The 27011-nt window shown below is 37.4% G+C and overlaps 1 protein-coding gene across 1 annotated transcript; it reads right to left on the minus strand.

The window, feature by feature from the left end:
• Positions 1-2771: 2771 nt before the first annotated feature.
• LOC102230682 (integrin alpha-D-like) lies at positions 2772-19953 on the minus strand. The gene is made up of 30 exons (XM_023340685.1): positions 19788-19953; positions 17673-17775; positions 17482-17585; positions 16749-16819; positions 16533-16647; positions 16278-16405; positions 15888-16030; positions 14225-14375; positions 13682-13832; positions 13351-13439; positions 13141-13264; positions 12790-12926; positions 11692-11832; positions 11356-11577; positions 10914-11047; positions 10556-10698; positions 10329-10483; positions 10108-10233; positions 9839-9912; positions 6588-6729; positions 6418-6516; positions 6260-6339; positions 6094-6180; positions 5946-6015; positions 5749-5847; positions 5593-5673; positions 5206-5316; positions 4981-5094; positions 4787-4897; positions 2772-3487 (listed from the first exon to the last, which is right to left on the minus strand). The coding sequence occupies exons 1-30, from the start codon at positions 19822-19824 to the stop codon at positions 3407-3409; spliced, it is 3423 nt and encodes a 1140-aa protein (XP_023196453.1). The 5' UTR covers positions 19825-19953; the 3' UTR covers positions 2772-3406.
• Positions 19954-27011: the final 7058 nt, after the last annotated feature.

The following is a 27011-nucleotide window of genomic DNA, read 5'->3' on the forward strand; positions in this document are numbered from 1 at the left end:
AAATACTGAATGACATATTTATATCCACTGTATTTTTGAACAGATTTGTATTTTTATTATCCTTATTGTAAACCAGAGAGTTCAAATAATCTACGTGGAAAAAATTGATCATTTAGCCATTTCTCCAGTCATACATCACTCTTTCAAGCTCTTCACAACACAAAAGTACAAATAAAATTTAATATTTCTGCTTTTCTTAGACTTCCTCAATAATCTCATCTTGTTTGTTTGGCATGCTAAAGAGGTAATTACATTTTTTTAATCAGTTGGGCCAGAATGGGGAACATGTAATGCATGTAATGCATGAGGACCTTGCTCTACATAGTGTCTGTCACAGTTTGTCTCATTGCAACATTAATCTTCAATCCCCATCATATTCTACTTGTTTATATGACAGCCCAAAAAATAGGCCACGACTAGAAAGCAAAAACACAATTTTTTTTCAAGTATAACAGCACATTTTCCCCATGTTGTAGTTGAAATAATCTGCCAGTGGAACTGGTACTTTTGCATCATCCATCCATCCATTTTCTTACACCCTTATCCCATTGGGGTAAGTAGGGGTGCTGGCACCTATCTCCAGCTGTCAACGGGCGAGAGGCTGGGTACGCTCTGGACAGGTTGCCATTCCAACTTTTGCATCAACATTAAAGTATTATTGACTTAAAGGAAGCTCTGATATCTTGCTGAAAGTTACTTGTAAGTGAATTTTGACTTATTCAAGTGTATTAAGATATTTGCAGTAGAAACTAGACCAAAAATACTTAGTAAGATTTTGTGCTTTTGCATTGTATGGGGCAGAAGTAGGATGTAAATATGTAATTATGCATATATTTTGGAAAGTATTCACTACAAGTCTAATAATTTCAGCATGTATTTGTCTTCAGCCTCCTGAGTTCCTCAACCACTTTCTACTGCGGTGGCAGCAGGAACTTTTTTAGGTTTCCCCTCTACTAGCTTTATACAACTAGAGACAGAAGTTTTGACCATTTATTTTTGCAAAATACCTCAAGTTCAGTCTGCCTGGATGAACATCTCAATTGCATTTAAGTCTGGCCTCTGATGGGTCAGTTTTAACACATTAAAACCCCCTAATTTAAACCATTTAGATGTGTTTCTCTGCTTTGCTCCTTTTATCTTTCATTATTTCCTCTTATTTATTTATTTTACTAATTGTGCTCAGTAAGAAATATTTAGGTTTTGTAATGACAATAAATTCAGACAAGTTTCAAAATGTATTTTTTATTTCAAATAAAACAAATTTACATTTCAATCACCTGGACAAATTCATTATGCTTTCAAAAATGTAAATACTTAAAAGTACAAAAGAAGCTTCTGATATAAAAAGGCAGAGCTATGCAGTGATGGCATAGTTACTTTGAAAAAGTAACTTTAATCGGACTGATTACTGATTACTCCTTGAAAAAGTAACTTAGGTTACTGATTACTTGATTTGCAGAGTTTCTAAATTAGATTACAAGTTACTTTTTTAGTTACTTTCAGCAGTTGCTGAAAACAACCCTCCGCCACCTGTAAAAATTACATTGAACTTTGCGGATGCTTACATATTGATAGTTATTTTCTTGTGGAAACATCAACAACATATCTCCACTTATAAGGTTGAAATAAATGGGAGATTGTTTAATGGTTACAACAGTCCAAAAAAAAAAACTTTTGTAATTTTTGTGTATTCCTCTATTGTCTGTAAAACTCTAAATAGGATGTTAGACTCCCCCATTCTCCCAGCCTCGAGGTTCTGCGTTACGGCCCTGCGTTTACTGTCACAGCCCAGCGCATAGAGCTCCTCCTGTGGCTCCACAACTCATATGGCCTGGATTTGTGACACTTATCTTAATATTCATGATTACAATTGCGTTTAGTTGTGTAACTTTACAGACTCGTTCATTCGTGGCTGTTTTTACGTTAATTGCGCTGTTCATATTAGTCTCGATGTTTGCAGTTTTCTGGAGCGTAACACAAAGCTCGACGTCATTCACAGCAAATATATTGCCTTGTCAGTAACAAAGACATAGCTGACGGATCATCCGGGAAATGATGGACAGGGAGAGCCTGATTCAGACTACCAGGATGTTTGACAAAATCTGGGGCTTACTGTGTCTCTACTTATTTCCTTCAAAAACAAGCCCAAAAAAACACAACTTACATGGACGGGGAGAACATGTTAACTCCATGGAAAAAGACCCCAGACTGGGATTCGAACCTAAAACCTTCTTGCTGCAAAGTGACGGTTTGAACTAAAGTGCAACCTCACTAGTACTTGTGGTGCTTAGAGACCACAGCCACCTACGAAGAGCTAAAATTTGCAAATAAAACAGGCCTTTAATGTATTTTGGTGCTAAGTTCTTTAGGGGGTTATAAACCATCAAACATATTTTAAAGTCTGTTTTAAGAGCCAGTGGAAGCTTTTAAGCTTAACTATTTTGACTTGCTAAGCTGTAGTATTTTTTAGAATATTTTGATTGGCTTTACGGAATAAACTGTGAATTGGCAAATATTGCTCAAATAGTTTAGAGTTCTGTGAAATCTAGGTGATATTCATTTTTGTTGGATCCATCAAGCACTTATATTTATAAATGTTTCTTTTGAGTAATTTTTACATCAGCCTTTAAAGATTTAAATATGTCTGGCTATTTGTTTCTATTTATCACATTACACATTAATATAACGAAAGATAAACAAGACAAGAAAATCTGATAATTAATTTTCTTAAATATCTGTTTTTTTATCAATAACACAGCACAAGAAACATGTTTATATTGCATATATTATTTATTTCTAAACAAAGCTATTTACATGGTTTTGTCAAGCACGGACACTTTTTTTAGTCTTCAAGCAGCTTAAAGCATGTTGTTTTTCGAACTATTTGATAATCTCTGACTGTTATGTTTCTTTTGTCCATCATGAAATCACCTGGTAACGATAAAACATGTAAATACAAAACGTTTATTCAGAGTGCAAAACAAACTCATAACATTCATTTTTAAGACACTACTAGAAAAGGTTTTGAAACATTACATTGAATTTGTGGATAGTTCATTTTGTGTTTCAGGTTCTTTACACATCGACATTATTAAACCCTTTAAGTCCCCAGTAACTGTGAGCAACAGTGCAAAGCTCTCTTTTGTGTCTTCAATTGCAGTTTTAAAAGAGAGAATGTACCCTCAACACTTCCCTAACATTAATAAAAACTAAATTTTTACCAGTTATTCTATACATACCTTTACTGTTTACAACAACAAACATTTTATTATTGTTTGTTGTTCAAACTAGAATGGTTTGATAAATACACATTGTGTTTGGTACATTCACTAAATTAAAAGGCCATTTCATAGAAACAGTAATCATTACAAAGGTACTGGATGGACATAACAAGTAAGAGGCAATTTCATCCCTCTGCTAGTGCGTCTTTGTCTTCTCCTTCATTTTCACTAATCATCTCATTATATTTGCTCTTGAAAAATCCAGCCTGGGAGGAAAAACAGGAAAGAGAGTAGAATGAAAATTATATGTGGCAAGATAAATGCTGGAAGACATAAGATAAACATTTGAAGGTGACCTATTATGCTTCCTTGAACAAGTTAGGATAGTTGTAGAAGTAAAACATGTTGCACAAAATCATTCTTATGCTGCATTCAGACCAAACACGATCTGAGCATCAGGGGTGTCTGCTTTACATTCAAAGTCTATGTTAAATGCTTTGCATGTCTAGCGCTGCGAGGTTAAAGCATTTCGAGCATTAAGTGAGTCCGATGCTGATGTTAGAAAATCTGAAATTTTGCCGCTAGACGGTTAAGCATCAACCAATCAATTGGCAGCTGAAAACAATGAGCACTACAACGATTTTGACGTGTGTCTACAGCAAAATGTCAAACGTCTGACTTCAAAGTGCACACGTCAGACGCGTTGTTGACACGCAAAACACATTTGGTCTGAACGCAGCATTAGATAATGAAAGTTCTATTTAGTTCTATTTTATTGGTCGGTTCTATTTAGAGCTCCTTTCAGAATGAGCTGATTTAGGGCCTCCTGTCACTTTAAATCCAAATGAGCTGCTACTAGCCATGCATCCCCCTCCCCCTCCAACTGAACATTTATAATCTCACATTTAGATGGCTGCAAATTGATGTGCAATTATACAACCATACATCTTTGAAAAGCAGAAGATGCTCCTGCACAACCAACAAGAATGTAGCAAGTGATTTTTAAATGGTGGTTAATTGGTTCATCACACAGCTTCTCTTTTCCAACAGCAATTGTACAGCGTGTACAGCAATAAAACCATCTAATCAGACATGCTGGAGATCCACTTGGGTTGCTAGGTAACTGGCCTGGCTATTTCTTTCAAGTGCTTGGACGTTTTAATTGCTTAGAAGCAGTTGAGATTCCAATGATGCAATGGTGACTGTTGCTCTGTGGGTAGAGTAGTTGTCTTGGGATCAGAAGGTTGTAGGTTTGATTCCAGCTTCCTCTGGACAAGGCACTTAACCCCAAAATTGCCTACCGATCTGTGTATAAATGTGAGTGCGTATGGGTGAATGTGACTCTAGTGTAAAGCGCTTTGATTTGGTTAAAAGATTGGAAAAGTGCTATATAAGTTCAGTCCATTTACCATTTTACCAATGGAAGTATAAAAATATGCAAAAAATTAATTTTGCATAATGTGCCCCCTTTAAAAAATCTGCTTGTAAGAAATTACTGGTCATATTTTGTCAATTACTTTCAACTGGGGATCTTTAGGATTTTAAGAAGACCTCGGTTGACTCACCTTATACAGACCGGCAGTAAGTAGAATCAGAAAGGCCAATCCTCCCAGAGATCCTCCTATAATCTCTTTAATGAAATTTGGTTTAGGAAACACTTCTACCTCTGCTTCAATCTGAAAATGAGAGGTTTAGACGTTTCAAATAAAACCCTTAAGGTCTGATTGGTACTAAGATGTTGATAGCAACATGCTGTCACCTTGCGAACAGGAGGGTCATTATTAGAGGTTGTAGAGAAGAAGACATACTGGTTCTCATCATACTCTAGACTGGCTGTACTGGTCAGGAGGAACTTCGCAGATGAAAGTCCGATCTGAGAGAGAGAAACACATCAGGGACTATGAGCTTTTTTGTCCTACTATATTTATTTATTTTACAATTTACAAGCTAGTCAGCACATCTGCATCACCTTCACATCAATTACCTGTTCTATCCATCCTGAGCTGATGTTTGCAGAGATGGTGTACGTTTTGTCCTTGTTCCTTTCCATGAACTGGTAGCACCTGAACACTCTGCACTTTGCTACGGTGCAGTCCTGTACCAAAATTAAAGATGCATGATGCTGATTAACTGTGGGAATTTCAGAAGACTAAATGCAAAAACTGAATCAAAAAAGACAGTTTAACAAAGTATTAATTAGTTCTTTGAAGTGAACACAATAAAATCTCTCGTGAATTTAAAGTTGAAATGCACAGGATTCATGTCACACTGTGTTGAATCTATTCTGAAATTACTTATAAAAGTCACATTTTTAATTAAAAAAAATTAAATGTGTAAACTTTTGAGAGGCAACCTATAAAGACATACATACCAATATTTTCTTTTCTTTTATCTTATCAACAAAATCAGTGACAGTGGGTTCTTCATCTCTGCTTCTCTGACAGCCTGGAATCTGAAAACAGAGCTCCATCTCATCAGTTTAAGTCTTATTTACATTTAATTAGTTCTAGTTTGTAGCATTCGTCACCTGAAAACTGCTCATGTCCATCCAGATGTCTTTGTCACCAAGTTTTACAGGAACTTTAATCACCACAGTAAAATTTAGTGGTCTAATGGTGTTAGTAACCTAAAAGAATTGGGAATAAAACACAAAGAACCCAAATTATATGATGACTGAACCAGAATGTAGAATATATTACTGATCCAAATAAAATTTACTTTTACCTTTATTTTTTGCTGAAATTTTTTCTGAGCAGCATTTTCTCCAAATGTGAAATTGTTGTAGCTGAGGGAGCTGAGCATACATTTCATGGATTTGTTTAATCAGATATCTTTCAGCCATAAAAATAATAATTTGCTTGAATTAACAGACCTTTCAATTGCAATAAAAACACTATACTTGACATCAATGTATTTGTTTTTGTCGACTTCACTAGAAGAGGAGTGACGTTCATTGTCACTATAAGAGAAAGATCAAATAAAAAATTTATTAAAAGTTCAGCATCAAAGAGCTGCATCTTAAACTCTTTAAGTTTTACCTGGTGGCCTTCGCAGTCACTTCGATCTTTCTACCAAGATCACTGTTGGTGTTGTGACCATAGGAGACGATGAAGATTGCCTATAAAGGAAATGAAAGAGGGATCAGATGACTTTCTCTTCTAGTTAAATAATGAGTGAAGCAGCAGCACAAACTAACCATGGAGTTGCTTTTGAATATTGGTTTGTCGACGCTACAGACTGTCTTTCCTTTTGTTACACCATCCTCACTGTCCACAGAGTTGCATTCAATTCTTCCCTGCAATGAAACACAGATCATCAGCTTGTTGCAGCAGCTTTTCATATATATGTATATATAAAGTGCCTTACTTTCTCAGATTTAACCTTCCTGTAGGAGAGCCCAACTGGGTATGTGAGAATAATGTGACTGTTGTATGAGTTTTCCCCTATGTTTTCCACAAACACAGTCACATTGAGAAGTTCATCTATTCCAACTTTAACCACTGAAGATCTGAAAAAACATAAGTGACAAGAACAAAAAGTTGAAACCAAATCAGGTCTGTACTGTAAACCTGGACTGACAGTCAGCACAGAACCCAAGCGTGTGAAAACAATTTAATAGCAGCTTCTCTGATCTCAGTATTGTAGAATATTGCTCAAGGGAAATCTTAATGCATAGTGAACACCCGGAAATTGGAGAACACAATTCTCTTTATGCACAGAAGCATAAGACATAGTGAAGATACTGTCTGAACCTGGAAAGAGAGGTTCATTATCCACCTTTTAACACTTTCAAACATGGTCTGAAAGTGTTTTATGTCAGGTAGAATTACTTAGCTAGGATGAAGCAATTGCTCCAAAAGCAACACGAAACACCAGATTACGGTTTGCAAATACCATCAGGGGCAAGGACCTTAATATGTGGAGATGTTTCCTCTCTCACGACTCCGAAATGTAGTATGTGGTTGAAATTACCTGCTACACGCCTGAGAACACCCCCAGACTGTTTGCAGTGGAGGTCACAGAATCATGTTAAGGGGCTGTTTTTATGTAGGAGGGTCTGGTGTATTTCATAAAATACACCAATATCCCAATAGAAGAACATCATCTGAAAATGTTCATCATCTGAACACATCAACCTTGGGCAAAAATGGGTTTCATAAATATGGAAGTGATTGTAACCACGCCACTAAATTAGTTAGAAAGTGGTTTGAGGGAAACAAAGTTAAGGTTTTGAAGCAGCTATCAAAAAGCCCATTCAAATGCAACTCTACCAAATACACTGCTCAAAAAAATAAAGAGAACACTTAAACAACACAATATAACTAAATCAAACTTCTGTGAAATCAAACTGTCCACTTAGGAAGCAACACTGATTGGCAATCAATTTCACCTGCTGTTGTGCAAATGGAATAGACAACAGGTGGAAATTATTGGCAATTAGCAAGACACACTCAATAAAGGAGTGGTTCTGCAGTTGGGATCACAGACCACTTCTCAGTACCTATGCTGTCTGGCTGATGTTTTGGTCAGTTTTGAATGTTGGTGGTGCTTTCACACTCGTGGTAGCATGAGACGGACTCCACAACCCACACAAGTGGCTCAGGTAGTGCAGCTCATCCAGGATGGCACATCAATGCGAGCTGTGGCAAGAAGGTTTGCTGTGTCTGTCAGCGTAGTGTCCAGAGGCTGGAGGCGCTACCAGGAGACAGGTCAGTACACCAGGAGACGTGGAGGAGGCCGTAGGAGGGCAACAACCCAGCAGCAGGACCGCTACCTCCGCCTTTGTGCAAGAAGGAACAGGAGGAGCACTGCCAGAGCCCTGCAAAATGACCTCCAGCAGGCCACAAATGTGCATGTGTCTGCACAAACGGTTAGAAACTGACTCCATGAGGATGGTATGAGGGCCCGACGTCCACAGATGGGGGTTGTGCTCACAGCCCAACACCGTGCAGGATGCTTGGCATTTGCCAGAGAACACCAGGATTGGCAAATTCGCCACTGGCACCTTGTGCTCTTCACAGATGAAAGCAGGTTCACACTGAGCACATGTGACAGACGTGACAGAGTCTGGAGACGCCGTGGAGAGCGGTCTGCTGCCTGCAATATCCTTCAGCATGACCGGTTTTGCAGTGGGTCAGTAATGGTGTGGGGTGGCATTTCTTTGGAGGGCCGCACAGCCCTCCATGTGCTCACCAGAGGTAGCCTGACTGCCATTAGGTACCGAGATGAGATCCTCAGACCCCTTGTGAGACCATATGCTGGTGCGGTTGGCCCTGGGTTCCTCCTAATGCAGGACAATGCTAGACCTCATGTGGCTGGAGTGTGTCAGCAGTTCCTGCAAGATGAAGACATTGAAGCTATGGACTGGCCAGCCCGTTCCCCAGACCTGAATCCGATTGAGCACATCTGGGACATCATGTCTTGCTCCATCCACCAACGTCACGTTGCACCACAGACTGTCCAGGAGTTGGTGGATGCTTTAGTCAAGGTCTGGGAGGAGATCCCTCAGGAGACCATCCGCCACCTCATCAGGAGCATGCCCAGGCGTTGTAGGGAGGTCATACAGGCACGTGGAGGCCACACACAATACTGAGCCTCATTTTGACTTGTTTTAAGGACATTACATTAAAGTTGGATCAGTGTGTAGTGTTATTTCACTTTAATTTTGTGTGTGGCTCCAAATCCAGGCCTCCATTGGTTAATAAATTTGATTTCCATTGATGATTTTTGTGTGATTTTGTTGTCAGCACATTCAACTTTGTACAGAACAAAGTATTCAATGAGAATATTTCTTTCATTCAGATCTAGGATGTGTTATTTGAGTGTTCCCTTTATTTTTTTTGATCAGTGTACTATGGAGATGTATGGAACCTTCTGAATTTGAAGGAATATAATTTTAGCTTCCTCTCATTATGGTGGGATTTAGTAAGTAGAAATCATTTTGGTAATTCTACCTGACATAAAACAGGAGAAGCACGGTCTGATTTAACAGGCAAAGTCAGGAGAAAAACTGTTTTTATACATCGTCTGTCACACATTGGCTGGCCATTTCAACCGGGCCAGTCATTGAACAGAAAGAGAAGTTGTGAACAATGATGACAATTTCCTGTTTGCCTGTAGTCTTAGTAATGGCAGCAGCTGAAGTGAACATAGGCATTCAGAAAATGCTGGCTATGCTTCTAAATATTGACTTAACATGAAGAGATGCCTTGTTCAGCTCGGCTCTTTGAAGTGGGGAATGGCTGTTTACAGGGCAGGCCACTTCTGGTAAGCTTCGTAGCACTGAACTGGTTCATTACACACATCACAGTTAAAAGTTAGTGATTGGCGGAAAAATTTGAAACTTCACCCTCCCAGTAAGCAATTGTTTTCATAGCCAGGGTTCCAGGCCCTTTGTATGAGGCACAGAGTAAAACGGGGGCGGTTTTTAGCAGGCTAGTCAACACCTGATTTCAGTAAACTTTAACTTAAATTTGCTGAACTTGAAGATTTTCAGTCTCCTTTAGTTGTTGCTTTTGCCAAAAAAATGCAGATATATAGTTTTTGCAGACATAATATGAAAAAGTTATTAGGTAAAGCGAAAAAGTTCGCTTTACTTCCAGAAACAACTCTCTTACGTAGTGAAGTTGAAATCCACCCTCAAGTGATCTTCACAAACTTTATCAGCTCCACAACTGATCATAAAGCCAAGCTGTGAATGAGAAGTAAACTATTCAGGAGATCTGATCAGACAAAAATGAATATTTAGGTTAATGATATGATTTTGAAATAAGTTTGTCATTTAATACTGCATAAACATTTTGTATGGAATAGCAGTAGCCATGAAAGGCACTATGAACTATGAAGATTTTGCTCATCAGGTAAAGGGTGTACAGGAGTTACTCACAGAATTTGAGGTTGTGGTTTGAACCTGTGGCGAAAGGCTTGGTCTAGGGTTTGAGCCAGAAGGTAAACCATCAAACGTGAATCTGAGCTCATTATTGAGTGGATTGAGAGCATCTTCTGGACAAGACTGCAAGGCATTGAGATAGAAAGGTGATTAATTAAGACACAGTTGAATCTTATATAGTTGTACAACATTACTGTAACGGTTCCATTAGGACTTACCTCAATAAAAAAGTTCACATCAATGCATTCTTTCCTATTTAAATTAAGATTAAGAGATCCACTCTTGTACCTCACATCCTTGCTGATCTCAGCTCGGTTGTTTGGTATCTTCCGATTTGCGTCCAACGTTAAAGTGAAATTAACCTGTGCTTGAGCTGCAAGATGTTTTGTTTGTTAAAATTTCTTAAATAAAAGGCTGGACAAATAGAAAAACTAAAGAAATGTACCTTCATTCACATTAGACAGTTTGCTCATAGTAAAGCAGACAGTAGCCTTGCTTGGCAGTGGTTCTGAACAGTCTGGGTTTTGAGTCGGGATTTGATTTGGGTTGAACGACACAGTGGCAGTCACTGTTACAACTGGTCTGGATCTAGAAAGAGGGAAGTCATATTTGTTTTGAGATTGTGAAGCAATTAACACAATTATTGCATAAACATGTTTAGGTTGCATATGAAGAAGAATTTGTTGAATTGGGGAAGATGTTGCTATGTACTGCAAATTCTTTTGCCCAGGTCCCTCTTGAAAATGAGATCTAGATCTCAACGGGGTTTACCTGGTTAATAAATAACCATCATGGGAACTTACCTGAGTATGACAACTTTTCCCTTTGAACCCACTGCTAAGTCAGGAAGTCCATCACCACTCTGATCGTAGGAAGACTGACTGATTGAGATGCCAAATAACTTCAGGCCTGATTGGACGGCAGATGCAGCAATTCTCTGTGTAATGAGAAACATCTTGCTTTATCAATTTCATTCATCCATTTCTTTTTACCAGCTTGTCTGTGCGGAGGCACAGACTGGCTGGGGGTAAAGGTCACCAGCCCACCCCCGTTCTCTGTAACGGTTGCATTAAACTTAGCAGTAATGACTTTGGACTATCAGAGGAAGCCAGAGTAGCTGGAGAGAACTTGCAGAATAATGTGAAGAACAAAGAAAACTCCATTCAATAAAGACCCTACCAACTGTGAAGATTCAACTCATGTTGAAAAACAAAACATTTAGTGGTTTATGTTTGTTTTGTTCACCTGTGAATAAGTAGGATTTATTTTTCTTCCTCCTTCTCCTTGAAATATGTAGATGCTGCCTTGGCCATCATTCTCCAAAGGAGCTCCAACAGCCAAATCATTGAATGTGTCTGCATTTATATCAGGCAGAACAGCAAGAGACGAGCCAAACCTCCCTCTGACAGACGCATCACCTCTTAGTGTGGTTATTTGTGATGGATTATGAAAGTGACATTGCACATGCTAGAAAAATATGTGAATGAGAAAAGGTTATGTGTTTTTATCCAAATAATAACAGGACATCAAAGAACTTGGTTAAATGAAATTTTTAAAAAACATAAATTACTCGACATTTACCAAACCACTTAATTCACAGACATAAACTCGTCCTTCTCTATCAATGTCTTTGTACATTGGAGAGGATATGAGGATTAGATCAGTCACACCGTCATTATCCACATCCATGGCACAAACCTCAGCCCCAAAATATTCACCAGTCTGGAAAAAACAAGAAGAAATTAACAAGAGACGGTCTATTTCTTTCAAGAGAGCCATCATTAGCTGCATACAGTTAATTTGCTAGACACAGATCAAAGTTCCTGCTCCCTTATCAAGGATGAAACAAACTATGTACCTACATGAACTGAAAACCCACTCAGAGAAGAAGAAACCCTTTCTCTAGAAACAATACAAAGTCTAGGTGACGGTTTGGAAATGTACTCAGGGGCAAATATCTTTTTTTGTTTTGTTGATGTGCTCTCTGGTCTGATGAAACTAAGCAAATTAAGTTTAGGTTACAATGACCATAATTATTTTTAGATGAAAAGAAAGCAGTTTGCAAGCAGTTTGAAGTTTGGCGACGGCAGCACCATGTATTGTGCAGAGGACAGTCTGGTACACTTCTCAAACTAGATGCCATCATTGTCTGAAGAATGTCAAAATACATCTTCCAGGAAGCTAAAGCTTGTCTGCCAAACATACTAAGAATATTAGCAAATTAGTTTGAAGGTGGCTTCAGGACAACATAACCTTAATGTTGTAGGCTTCTTATGGGTTCTATAAATAAATTTGACATTGACATTCTGAAACTTGGATTAGACATTTCAAGCTCATAAATTTTATTTAGGAATAATCGCAGTAATAGGGGAATAGTTCAGCAACAAGGCCATCAAGGTTACTTGAAATGCTGGCCCTACAAATTTCTATCAGTATCCAAGAATGTCAACATGTTTCTTTTTCTATTAAATTCAAAGGAAATGTATCTGAGCCACTGAATTTGGAAAAAGTAAGAGAATAATCTATTATTTTTGGTGTTTATCAAACATAAATAATTTTGTTTTTCCTTGCTGTCCTAAAGCAAGAATAGTTTGGCCCAATTTAATGCCAGACACAGATGAAAATAAGTTATGTCTTGTTATTGAGTACATGTAAATGTTTGGTTTAATCTGTACCCACCTGTTGTTCAAGGGGTCTGAATTTATCTCTCGGTTGTTCTTTGAAAACAGTCATAACAATTCCTTTGTGTTCATTTCTTGGAGCACCAAGAATTGTCAGTGGGCCGTTGTTGGTTTTAGCGAGAGCCATGGAATAACCTGGAGTTTAAAGGTTAAATAGTCAGAGACATCAGAAAATAGTTTTTTGTAACATTAAACGTTTTGGACAGTTATGTTATTAAACAAACTAAAACACCTACATGTGGCTTTTTAATAGACAAATATAGCAGCTTTCTGGGTCAATAAATTATCTTTGTTAAATCAAACTGAAATTGTGCTGGTAAAATAAATCTGATTTCTGATCTATTCTTACCAAGGTAACTGTCAATCTCAATGGACGATGGCTCAAATGTGACGTTGTTTAAAACATTACTAAGCAAGTATTTCTTGTAGCCTCCTTTCCACTGGTTAGCACCAACCATAGTCATCTGAATATACTGCAATGCAAGAACAGAGAGAACATTTTGCTTCAAATATGGGTTGTTCTTAATGCCGTAAGACCGTAATACTCTGAAAATTTTACTTTGATGTTATTTATCCCAGACACATAAGCTGCTCTGAATCCTTCTTGAGACATTTCTTGTTTCAGTGTCTCTCCAGTCCCTTGAGATCCTGTGCAAAACAAAAAAATACATTAGGTTTCTGAATTCATTAAAGAAATACTGAGATGTTTTTCTAGTTTTTTTGAGTTTTTGTTCACGCAAAATACAAAAATAATATAACTATGTATTTGTTATATTATTGTGATTTGTTTATAAGCCACAGTTGTGAAATAAAACGTGATGTCAGAAGCATTTTATCATGCTGAAAAGTGAACAGTTGTTTCAGACCTTGTAAAATTATAGATTTTTTACCTTCAATGGAAAAAATTTTGGCCTGCAAGGTCTCCTGTATTCTGCCAAGAGCATCAAAGCTTCCCACTTCAAACACAAAATTGTCAGAAGGTTGAGATGCAATCTTTCTGAGCTCTTGTTTTGCTTTTGGACTTGTGAATGCGTCCCCCACCTAGAGGTGTAAATACAATGTGCATAAAACATTATACTGCAGTAGTTCTTTTCAAAACAGTAGTCACAATTGTCTTTATCTAAATTTTCTCTTAGTTCATGTTTTTGTGTCGAAATAAAATCAGAATAGTACAATAATGTGTTCTAAAAACCTTTAAAGTTTAGATTTTATGTGAGAATTTATATCAAGATCTTGAGAGGAAAAAAAGAAATTGTATGTTTTAGATTTATGCATTTGACAGATTTGCCATACAAATGAGGATATAACAATGCAGTAAGTTTCAACGATAATAAAGTTTTTTGCAGTATGAAAATGCAATGTGTGTAGTTTTAACACACAAAAAACATAAATATTTACAAGAAATTGGAAAAGAAGTAATAGATGCAACTTACCCCAATAACAAATCGAACTATTTTCTTTTCATCAGCTGATTGTGTTACTGTTGATAATTGATCGGGGTCATTTGATTCGCCATCTGTAATCACTATCAAAATCCTTTTCACATTTGATCTGGAACCCTTTTGTGGTGAGAAGACATCATTCCTGTCAAAAGAAAAAAAATATATATATATATATATTAGCGTTGAATCGATTGCAGTTTTCTGGCCGATCACTGATTACCGATCTCGACATTTCATTTTCATTCTGTTTTAATTCATATTCAACAAGCTGAATGGTTAATCCATATGGTATCATCATCTAGCTGATTACAGTTAACTCTCTCTGCAGTGACAACATTTTGAAAGGCATTATTTCACCAATTGAAGTGATCAGAAGTCAGCAAGACTATCTGAATGCTACCTCATCCCACAAACACTCCCTTCAGTGGAAGGATAATCTCACAGCAATGGTTCAGATGCACCAGATGCACTCCAAACTAATTTGTCCATAACTACTCTACACCAAGTGGTCAGGTATGTTTAATCTGTTGAAATGATTGGTCAGATTTTTCTGTCACCGTTTAAAAAAATGTCAGACGGAAAATATTCAGTAAAAGACACCCTTGGTTTGGTTGTATTTTAAGGTAAGCACAGAGGATGCTAAACAAGCACAATGCCCTCTGTGCAGCTAAGCTGTCAAGAAGAGGCAGTGGGGCTACCCAACATTATTTTAATTAAGCAGCATTCAACTTCTATGCACCACAAATCTGGAACAAACTTCCAGAATACAGCAAAACTGCTGAAACACTGAGTGCCTTTACATCTAGACTAAAAACCCACCCGTTTGGAGTTGCTTTTGAAGCATAATTGATTAAGAATTTAATGTCACTTGACTAAATGTAATGTTTCAATTGTTGATTCTATGTTGCATGACTTTGTGTTTTTGTGTTTTTATGATGTAAAGCAGATGGGGGCAGGAGCTTGTGCGTCTAATGTTATACATAGAGAAACGATTGCTTCCTGGAGGCGTGGACTGTTTTGAGGTTTTAAATTTGCTAACATTTCCCTGTGACTTATTTAACTCGCCAGTTCAACACTATGAAGCTTACCATAGGTTCTCTGCACTGTGGATAGCTACCTCCACTGCAAAAAGAGAAGATCTGAACCGAATGAGATGGCTGTTAATGTTAATTTAATATTGGGAAGTGTGGCCAACATGGAGTGAACAGCTTTGTTCACTTAGTTCGCTGCCATTGCTTAAACTACAGGCAGACTACAATTTTAAAACACTGCAGAAAATTGACATCATCATTCTCAACTTCAACCCTTCGCTGATTGGCCCAGTAGATCTTCTTCTGGAGAAAATCCAAGTAAATGGCAGAAAGTCCAGTCTGTACTGTAAGTGAGATTTGAATCGAGACGGAAGCACAGGAAAGCAAGGGGCTAGAGTCAATCTAGAATCTCTCTTGAGTTACATCAATAATTAGTTTCTTTTGCGGGTAAAAAACATGAGCTGCTAAATAAATCTTTGACTTTTTTTAAACAGAAAAAGTGGTATTCTAAACATGACTTACAAAAAAATCTTTTTTAACTTTTAATTTGTTAGTTTACGCTTTCTGTATAATAGGCTTGAAATAATGTAGTGTGTAATACATTGACATGCCACAGTACTTACGCAACATTTTGGATGGCTTTAGCTGTAAACGTTTTTCCAGTTAATTGACGGATCTTTTTAATCTGAGATTCCCAGTCGGAAGTGTTAAAAGTATTAAAGTAATATTCTGTTCTTGGATCATCAGAAAACTGGGTAATGGCAAACTGCAAAAGTAAAAAAACATGGTTATTAAATTAAAACTCCCTTCAATAAAAAATAACTACAGTACAATAAAAGCAGCAAATAAATTAAACAAGATGTACACTAAAAAAAACAATTTTTTGAAGAGGTTATGATCATTTTTTTCATTCCACTTGCCTTACTGGATAATATTTTGAGGGCCTCCCAGCTTTGCCCAGCAGCAGACACATTTACTAAAACAATAGACCAAATTACCAATGAGAATCTCACCTGTGTATCTCTTCCCAGGAATGTTTTGATAAGATTTTTCACAAATGTTTTCATTCTGATAAAATCATCATCGGCTACACTCCCTGAGCCATCCAACAGAAATGCAATGTCAGCTTGGGTTCGACACTCTGTGAAAAGAAATCAGAGATCCAGACAGGTTTCCTGACCGTTATTCAAGTATGCTAATGAGAAAGTTAACCTCCAGTTTACAGAGGCAGTGACATAATTATGATGGAACAGGTTCACTGTACTTACCTTCAGTGGCAGACGGGTAAGACTTTTCAATCGTATCATGTTGATCAATCTCATAGCACAAACCATTAGACATGGTGATAGTTGTGCAGTCTCTGGGAATGGTGGGACCACAGACCTGAAAAAGGTGTCAAAAATATAGCAAATTCATATTTGATGGTCACTTTAACTTTACGTTTTCACCCTTTATTCATTATTTTCTGCAGCTCATCCTCTCACCATTGTGTTTTGTGTTGACGGATCATTGGCCATCGTCAAACCAAGAGACATGTTGACAGCAGCTCTTTGCTCTGTAAAAACAATCACTGGTGGTGACGACTTTTCTAAGTTATCACCGATTACCAGGTTCCCATATAATAAATGTCATACAGTATTCTGTTGCAGCATTTCACTTTGTTTTAATCTAAATACCCTCACAACTGAAGCTGTTGTATCACCAGTTTAATGAAAGACAAGAAAAAATAACTTAATAGTAAAAGCTTGTTTTAAGTCAACAATTTTTAATGTAGACACAAATACTAATATCTCCTCTGGCTATGTGTTACAAGACATTTTTCCAGTTTTAAGTGAAACAAAAATCTGCTGGTGGTCCTGTTTGTGGCTGTATTTAAGAATGATTTACTTAAAACAAGCTTATTCATCCTTTTGAGAAGTTACTTCTAAGTTATTCTTGTTTTAGCTCAAGGGTATTAAAATATTTCCGCTCGAAACTAGACAAAAATTGTTGGTAAGATTTTGTGTTTTGAACTTGTTGAAAATATTTAGATCAGAATATGGAGTATCTAAGTTTGATGGAGGAAATACTTTTATAGAACTGCATGTTTGACATTGCTCAGTATTTTATTTATTTCTTGGAGATCCATACAACATCTGGTCATGAGATTAGCTTAGAAAATTTGTAATTTTAAATGCCTTTATTGTGAAATTTGTGCACACCTAAAATGATTCCTACCTAGAGCGAGAAGACTGCTACATCTCTTCTCTCTTGGGTTGCACCGATATATCTGTCCCCTTTTATTCTTATCATACTGCAGTAGTGGTGCGCTGACAAGCATACTGAGACAAACACAGAAAACAATGTTTAGAAACCATTTTATAAACATTTTACAAAACAAAGTTTTTAAAAATTAAATCAAGACTCACTCTGATTGTCTTTGCACCACCTGGTAGCCAAAACTTTCATCACCTTCACTCAGGGTTTTCCAAGACCCAGAATCAACATTAAAGCCGACTGCAGCTTTTAGCACTGAGGAAAAAAAGAAGAAAACAATTAACAGAATTTCTTTAATTCAGAGCTTTGATGGGTTTTTTAAAAATAATTTCTTTGTTATTCACTTTTTCCGTTTTAATTACTATACAGGGCAATTTTTTTTTAAGATTGCAGGAGAGAACTGACAGATTCGGCAATGTCTGTGTTTAACCTGTAGGGGGCACTAAATACCAAAATCTTAGGTTGGGAATCTTCCTCCTCAAACCCTTTTAGCTTCATCCATCCATTTTCTTACACCTTTATCCCATTGGATTTGGGGGTCCTGGTGCCTATTTCCAGCGGCCAACGAGAGGCGGGGTCACCCTGGACAGGTCGCCAGTCTGTCGCAGGGCAACACAGAGACAGACAGGACAAACAACATAGAGGCACACACCCAAGGAGAATTTTAGGTAACCCTATTAACCTGACAGTCATGTTTTTGGACTGTGGGAGGAAGCCAGAGTACCTGAAAAGAACCCACTCATGCACAGGGAGAACATGCAAAAAGAGCTCGGCCAGGAATCAAACCCAGGACCTTCTTGCTGCAAGGCAACTGCGCCACTGTGCAGCCCCATTTTAGCTTCATATTTTTTAAAATGAATAATGTCACATGAGGTAAGATTTTGACATTATGGTTCACCACTCAGGGTAGTATGACTTTAGGGGCAGCAAACAAGAAAATAGTAAGTAAATGTGAAAAAAGTTATATCAGGCAATTATCTGTTGCTTATTTTCAATGTCCGTTTAATTGTAGAATGTATGAGATATGAATATTGATTTGTTTGCAGATGACAAATGAAGCAAAAATGTAGCATAGATTCAGCATATATGGGAATTATATTAATGCATGAATTTCTACTGTTCATACATTAATTCAAACCCTGGGGGGTGAAATTTCTTTTGCTGCGAACTTCTGCAGATATCTGGATGTTAACAATTCTGGTTTGTTCATTGTTTCAAAGTGAGAGTCATTTATTGAACCTTATCCATCAGGTGTGAAGATTTTCTTGAATTGAGTTATTTCTTACTAGATGCTTCCTGTTTTATTTTGGTTTGTTGGTCCTTTCTGTTCTGTATTTACTTTACTTGTTCTGCGTTTCCCAGTCTCCTGTTGGTTTTGAGTCTTATGCCTAGGTGTGTTTTAGTCACGTAGTGCTTATTAGTTTCTTGTTTGTTCAGTTCCTGTTTTACAGTCAATTTTCGTCAGTTGTCAGTATATGCTGCCCTTTGGTTCTTAGTCACAACTGGTTCATCTGCTTAGTCAGCTAGTCTGCAGGCTAGCTGCAGGCTAGCTGCTCATTGTCTTTCCTCCAGTTTGTTTACAAACCAAGAAAGTTTCATTATCTTAAGTCTAAACATTTTTGCACCTTGAATGTTGTTTTTCTATGCTTCTTTTTGGTTTTTGTCAACATATTAATTTATGCTCCATGTGGATGCTACTCAACCACCACCTGTAAGACGGTGGCAGGAAGGATGCAATAAGTCATGTTTTGAAATATTTTTACAGAAAACCTGCACCTGAAAGTGTTTATCTTAAAAGTTTAGATTTTTTGTTTTCCAGCAATTTAATTAGGTAAATGTAACATTTTGACCTGATAACATTATCTACAAATATATGTAATGACAATTTTTTCATATTTTATTGATGATCAATCACTAAATACAAGAGAAGCAAAGTACAATGAAACGTCTCTTTTGTGGCCAGAAAAGGGACCGTAAGAAGTTCAGTATCTAAAGAATAAAATGCCTCTCTACTTTTTTCTACGTAAGGCATAAGAAACTTTATTTTCTTTATATTTTATCTTATATGATATTCGTAGGGAATTGTAAAGGTAGGTCTTGTGCTTAGTTCTGTTTTTTATGAATTTTTGTTGAGTAACATTCAAGAAGTAACAGATAAAACGAGCTAATTTTATTGTCTACAGCTTCCATCAAGTAATCACACCTATGAAGTTGTTACATTGGCAGAAGATATCTGAATGAAATGAAGATACACAATTTTTCCTTACCTGAACAGAAAAGTGTCAGAGTAATTATCCAGTCCATTGTGTTTCTGGCATGGAGAGCCAACTAAAAGTGTGATATCCTGTCTGTGAACCAGCTTCAGCAGGAAACGGTGGCAGAGAGTGTTACTTTCCCCCCTGAAAGTGTTGAGGGGTACACTGCAGAAATTTAAGCAGACTCCTCAAAGCAAATAGAGGAAGAGTGACGTAGGAGGAGTTACAACAGGGGCACTTGAAAATCAGATCAGAAGTATTTTAATTTACTTGTTTTCCCGTCTGTTCTCTAAAATTGTAGTGTGAAGTCTAACAGCTTTAATTAATTAGCTCAGGGGAAACCGATAGGGGGAGGAAACAGCATCAGGGTCTGCTCACCTGTGTTTGGGTTGTTTTAACTAGAAATGTAGAATAATCAGGTTGTATCCAAATAGGGTATTGTTCTGCCACTTGTCTTTGCGGGTTTGGGTTGTTTAGTATTTAATCTAAAATCTATGAAGTCACATCCCAAAAAGAAACCAGACAGATCTGCTGTAGTTTTTTATCCTGAAATAAAAATAACCTTACTGCTTAATTTACATTAGTATATCTGCTATTGATTTCACTAATAACATCTGATTACTTTTGCATCAAATATCTGGTGTTTTTGCCTGTTCTTGTCATAAAATATAGAGCTGGAAGTCAACACACTGGTGCTTGCACACAGCTTTCTGATACAGTCTGTTTTCATGCAACAGTGTGTGGTGTGTGTGGGAGGAGATATCCGCAGAAACTTTGTTTACGCAACATCCCTCTTTAAGTGAGTTATACAAATAGAAGAATATGGAGCAGATTTTGTAAGTAAGAAGAAATAAGCACTAATGTATTACAGAACAACATTAAATTATTAACAGCAGCTTTGAGTGGTTTATGAAACATTTGTACCACAATGAACTTTTTATCTCCCTTTTATTACGTTATAAACCAAGTAAAAATGTATCACATTACTCCGAAATTAAAGAGGAAATACTAAAAAAATTTAAATGGTGACATACATTTGTATCTAGCCTCATTTACTCCAACTTAAAATAAATCTAGTGCGCACAAACCACATCGTTTTGACGTGACATTAACAGCACACTCTTTTTGCCATTGTTCAAACGTCTAATTGGGTTGTGGTTTGGTTTCACCCTAAAGCTGCAGTATATAACTTTTATTTTAAAAAAATATCTTCTTTTTTTTCGTATTTATTAAAACTCTCACGATGTTGTGAAATAATGACATGAGACAGATAGTCTCTGAAGAGATTGAACTTCTCCACCTTCTCCATGCTGCTATTGCTGTCTGAAGAAATGCACGGTTGCTAACAAAAAACAACCGATCAGAGCCAGGAGGAGGGTCTTAGCGCTGCCAATCATTCTCGTGAATGTACTGCTTAATGTGCTAATGGCAGAGAAGCAACTCACCATTATGGAAAAACTGTCCGCTGTCATCGGTTGCCAATAGCATTCAGAGAGGTGAAGAGGAGATGAGCAGCACCGCAACAGCTGTGATTGACAGCGCTAAGACCCGCCTCCTAGCTCTGATTGGTTGATTTTAGTTTGCACTGAGAGATGGCAGAGCAGCTAGACTTATTTTTATTCTCACAGATTATCTGTCTCATTTTGTCATGCTGTCACAACATAGTAAAAGTTTTAACAAATAGATTAAGAAACATTTTTATAAAAGTTACATACTGCAACTTTAAAGTCAGTACATTAAAATAGTCTATTCTTGCAATTCATAGCAATATGAGGATCTGAGTTTTTCTGTGTGTTTATTTTAGGTTTCTGTGTCTATTGAGTCTCCGTGTTGTCCTGTCTACCCCTTGATTGTTCCCAGGTGTGTCTCGTTCCCTGATTACCCTCTGTGTATTTAATGTCACCTGTGTTCCATGTTCTTTGTCGGGTCCTTGTTTTGTTTGGCTTCTTGTCTGCTGTTGAGTCTGTCGTTTTGGTTCAGTTGTTTTCCAGTTGCTACCAGCTTTGAGCTTAGTTAAGTCAGTTCATCTGTACTGCCTGGATTTCTGGACTTTTGGATTTTATCATCATTAAACTACCATCATTCACTACAACCTGGGTCTCTGCGTCTGCCCCACCACCTCTCCACCGCACAAATCATGACAAGGAAAACTTAATTAACAGCGATTCGCTGAACACCACTTTCCTCACACTTACCTTAAAGAAACAAGAACATGCCTGTGAATAGCTACAATATGCTACATTACTAACACAAAAAATACGCAAATTATTGACTCCACGAACAGATGTGAGTCTGCTGTATTTCTCTATTGCAACTTTTAAAGGTGGTATTATTTATTATCCTTAATCCAAAGCTGTATGTTTTCTTTTTGTGATAGTTTGAATAAATTGGGCATTGCCAAAGGAGGAGGTGGGGTTTGTTGTTGTGTGAAAATATTGTCATTTAGCCGTCTGTCAAATCATTCATGAGTCTTTCAAATCTTCTCACAACACTCACGTAAAAATAAAAAGTAACGTTTCTGCTATTGTCAGACTTCCTCTGAATATTCTTATCTTGTGTGTGAGACAGTATCAGCTAATTCTGTGCATTCTGTAACCAAGATACAGAATGCGTCTTGGTTATCAAAGACGCATTCTGTATGTTGCTTAAGAAGAGAAAAAAAATCATGTTTAAAGAGATTGTTTCAGCTGAATTGTATCTTGAAAACATGAAGACTGATCTGTTTTATCAAAATAATCTGACGTTTGCTGCAGGGTGAGACCGAAAACAGTCTGAGTTTTGACGTCGGCCTGCTTGTGGAGGTTATGTTGTTCCATTTCTCAGGCTTGTCTCAGGCTTTTTTTTTTTGTTGTTGACTCATTTAGCCTCCAGCTCAGGAAGTGAACTTCCCCACTTGCTGCTAGTCATCAGTGATAAAGCTTGCTCACTTTGTTCTGCTTTAGACGGGTTGAATTACGCAAAATTCACATTTTGCACATTTTTGTACTTTCATTTCGGTCTCAGCTGCTTCTAAAAATAACCCAAGTGCTTAAAAAAAGCATTCAGACATTTTTTGGTAATAAGCTAATATGTTTTGATGTCTGGGAAGTGACCTGCATCAAAAACTGTCGGCATGAAATGTCACTTATCAGCATGTGCTAGCAACCCCAGCGAATCCCAGACTGTTGCCTAGTAACCAGCTGACCAAGCCAGCATGTTTGGTCAGCTGGTTTTACCGCTGTATGCGCTGTACAATGGCTGCTGAAAAAGACAAGTGTTTTGTTGCTGACTTACCAGAGCCAGCCAGCTGCTTAGGGGTCTCACCCCTCCAGGGAACCCTAAGAGCATCAAGCTAGCATGATAAAATACATGTATATATTTTAAATACTATTGAATAATCCAAACTAAATTCTATTACAATTCTATAATATTATATTATACAAATAATAGGCTAATCTCTTCTTGATGTTGGCCACCACCACAAGTGAATTATAAAATATCAAACTTGTTAACTTTACTGCAAATTTAGCGTTTATCAGCTGATGTTACTTTCAGATACGTAAATTAATATGGCACACCTAAATACTCTGCATTTAAAAATCCAAATGTTTTTTTTAGTTTGCTACTCCTGTAAGATTAAAATCATCAGCCACAATAACACTGGTATGATGTAAGCTAATTACAAATGACAATAGTGATAGTAGGTATCATTCCTAAGCTTAGGAATGATAGGAGCTGAAAATCTGCTTAGGGCCCCAAAAAGGCTTGGACTGGCCCTGTGAGTTACCATCCCAAAACCACGTGCTGCACTTTCACTGGTTGTGCAGGAAGCTCCACTTCTGCTTTTCCAAGTTGTAGGGTTGCACATCTGTTTTGCAAGTTTTTTTCCGTGAGTGTAAACGTTGCGTTGGGGGGCGTGGCCAGCAGCATTATTTGGTTTTAAAGTGACAGAGCCCTGAAACAGCTGATTCTGAAAGGAGCTCGACATAGACAGAACTGAGCAGACTATTATCTGATTATCTAAGAATGATTTTCTGTAAAAAAAAAAAAAAAAAATATATATATATATATATATATATATATATATATAAAGTAATAATGAACATGTTTTGTTTAGACCTATCTGAAGCTGTTTAAGGAAGCATGATAGGTCACCTTTAAGGCTCCCACTCCTCACCCACTACCCAGCTGTGGGGTGGGTATCACAGATATAAAGCGTCCAACCTTTTCTAGAGCTTGCTGTTTGACCCCCATTCCTGCCAAGCAAAGACGGGCGAGAGGTCGGGAAAAGGTCAAGGATCAGTGCTCTGTGTTGCCATGTCTGGCTTGAATTTCTAAAGGCAGGTTTGCAATGTCACATGCTGCACAAGCCCCCATATGTACTATTAGCGTCTACACTCTATAGAGTGATTGCAAAAGTTTTCATTTCCCTTTAACTTTCACAATTTGTCTTTTCACAGTCACCTCCCCCCCCACCCCCAATATATTTTATTGAATTTTCTCTTTTAGGACACAAACAACAAACTTAACATTGTAAACATGTACTTATACACACTTGCATTCACTCATGCACTCACCATTCAAACCTGCATTTGTTCTAAAAAAAAATACAAAACTCTTTAGATTAAGACAGAGAAAAATAACAAGACAATATGAAAATAGAAACTGTAGTCAAGACATCCATTTAAGAAACCCATTAAGAAGCTCTGCCTTCAGTCCCCATGATTCTCATATATGGCTCCCAGAGGTTCTCAAAGTCTCACTGTTTACCCTTGGCGATGTATGTTAGTTTTTCCAGTCCGAGCGAATTTGGAATTTCTTTCTTCCAGAGTCCCAGGGAGGAGGCGTCCATGCTCCTCCAGCATAATGCAATAGATCTTCTGGCTTGAAGAAGTCCATAATCTATCAATTTAGTTTTAATCTGTGGTTGTTTAAATTCCACTGGGTTTATTCCTAGAACACAGATTTTAACCTTAAACAATTCTGATAGACACCCAATAACATCCTTCCAAAACTTCTGGATTTTAAGACATTCCCACAAACAATGGAGAAGAGTTCCTTTTTCAAATAAGCATTTTTAGTGCAAGTGTCGGGAATATCACTGGACATATGATGAAGCCTAACTGGGGTTATATAGGTTCTCATAAGCCATTTATATTGCAGAAGTTTAAATCGTGTGTTTTTGTGCTTTTAAGCAAGCCTGATTCCAGTCTTCCTCATCTATATTTTCGAGAGTATCTCTTCTCCAAGCATCTAACTTGTCAATTGCTGAATCCTTAGAGGAAAGCATCAACAAATTATAGAACACCGAAAGAAACCTTTCCCTTTTAAGGGAAAGGTTTCCCTTTAATCCCAACGCAGACCTCTTCTATAAGAGGAGCATTCAGTCGGGGGTTTGTTTGGTTTTAGCAAAAGAGTTATTGTAGCTAACTTCAGTGAGTCTGGGAGTATTCCAGCTTTATATGATTCCTCATACATGTTGAGAAGTGGTGGGATTAATTTATTTTTAAATGCTCTATAAAATTCTATTGGAAGTCCATCAGGACCTGGAGTTTTACCGCTATTCATGCTGTCTATTTCTTCAAGTAGATCTTTTATTGTTAAAGGACTATCAAGAGTTGTTTTCTCCTCCTCTGAAAGGGTTTTGAATTTTAATTGATTGAGAAATGCAGCTTGTGCTTCTTTGTTTCCAGAATATTCAGACTTATACAAGGTTTGGAGATTTTGTAATGATCACAGCTGCAAAAGTGTAGCATGTATGTGTCTCCAGCCCCCTGTATTTCAACCACTTATCACTGCGGTTGCAGCAGGAAGTGTTTTATGGTTCCCCTCTATCAGCTTTGCACAACTAAAGATAGATGTTTTAACCATTTACTTTTGCAAAATACCTCAAGCTCGGTCAATCTGGATGAAAAAGGTCATTTAGGCCTGATGTTTCATAGTGTGAATAGTGAATGCTGGATGATGTGCAGTGTTAATTTTCTATCAGAGAAGGCATTTTGCATGCCCAGAGGACCTTCTAAAACAAACTTAAAAACAACTTGCATCAGGCTCACAACTCAAGGTTTAAAATAAGAGTACACACATATGGTGGGCAAAGTTACCACATTGTCAGTGTACCAGATCAGTGTTTATAAATTGTAAAAGTTTCTTCAGAAGACATGCAAGTCAAGGTCAAATCTAATAACACAAAAATAGTTGCAGCAAACAGTGATAAAACAGTCAAAACCTAAGGAGCAGGAGAAGGATTCGATGGCATTGATAAAAATATTATTCATGTGCCTTCAAATAAGATCAGGATTTTTTACTGCGTTTTCTTCTTGACTTGTGGCAAATGTTATGGCTTTTTCAACATTTGCTTTCTACTTACCTACTAATCGTTTTTTCTGTTAACTAGTTATCCCACCTGAGCTGTGGTTCTCTGCAGCTCCTGTAGAGTTAAGGTGCTTCTCTTATTGAAGCTCCCTCACAACATTTTAGGTGAATGTAGTGCAATGCACTACATTCGGTAGTGCAATGCGTTTGGCATATTTTGATCATGCAGTGAGCAACTTGGGATAAAGTTATAGAACTTAATTCTGCTTTAAACTTCACAACTTTCCTGACCTGTCTGCTGGGTTCTTTAGTTTTCAATGTTTTCTAATGTTCTCTAACAAATCTTCACAGAACGACTGCATGCGTACAGGAAATGACACTATTGACTCAGTAAATAGTGTATCAGGATAAACAGCTGATTTTATTTGGGTGTAAAAGTATCAAAGGAGTTGAACACAACAGGCAAGTCAAAACCTTTAGGTTTTTATTGCAATTTTTCATTTAACTTTACATCACATAAAACCTCCATAAAACACATCATAGTCTGTGATTGTAACTGTACAGATTGTGAAAAAGTCGCATCCATGGTACTACAATACACAGTAATGTTTTACCATTCAGCCTTTAAAATAAGAGGCTTGTTTTGGTTTATGTAATACATTTTTAACAGTGTTTTAGTTGTACACATTTCACTAAAACACTAAAATAATGTTGGAAATTTCTGAATTTAGGTGCAGGAGTGTAAAAGAATTGGGATCAAGCAAACCTGCCTGTTCACCTCTACAACCGTTCCAACTTTGTTGCATTCTCTGCCATTCACTGAAACCCTCTTTGCCCTTTCGGTGGCTGCTCACTAGCATGCTACTCCAGCCTGAGAGCTCGCTGAATGTCACAAGCCGTCTCTGGTTGCGTCCTGTTCTTTTTATAGCCGAGCAGCTGAAA

Source organism: Xiphophorus maculatus, chromosome 10, assembly GCF_002775205.1.
Source record: "Xiphophorus maculatus strain JP 163 A chromosome 10, X_maculatus-5.0-male, whole genome shotgun sequence".
NCBI lineage: Eukaryota > Metazoa > Chordata > Actinopteri > Cyprinodontiformes > Poeciliidae > Xiphophorus > Xiphophorus maculatus.

Coding starts and splice junctions, on each gene's coding strand:
- LOC102230682 (XM_023340685.1), bottom strand. CDS start 19,824: ATGGACTGGATAATTACTCTGACACTTTTCTGTTCAG. Junction 11,833..12,789: donor TCAGACCCCTTGAACAACAG/GTGGGTACAGAT, acceptor TGTTTTTTCCAG/ACTGGTGAATATTTTGGGGC. Junction 3,488..4,786: donor TTACTGCCGGTCTGTATAAG/GTGAGTCAACCG, acceptor TTTTCCTCCCAG/GCTGGATTTTTCAAGAGCAA.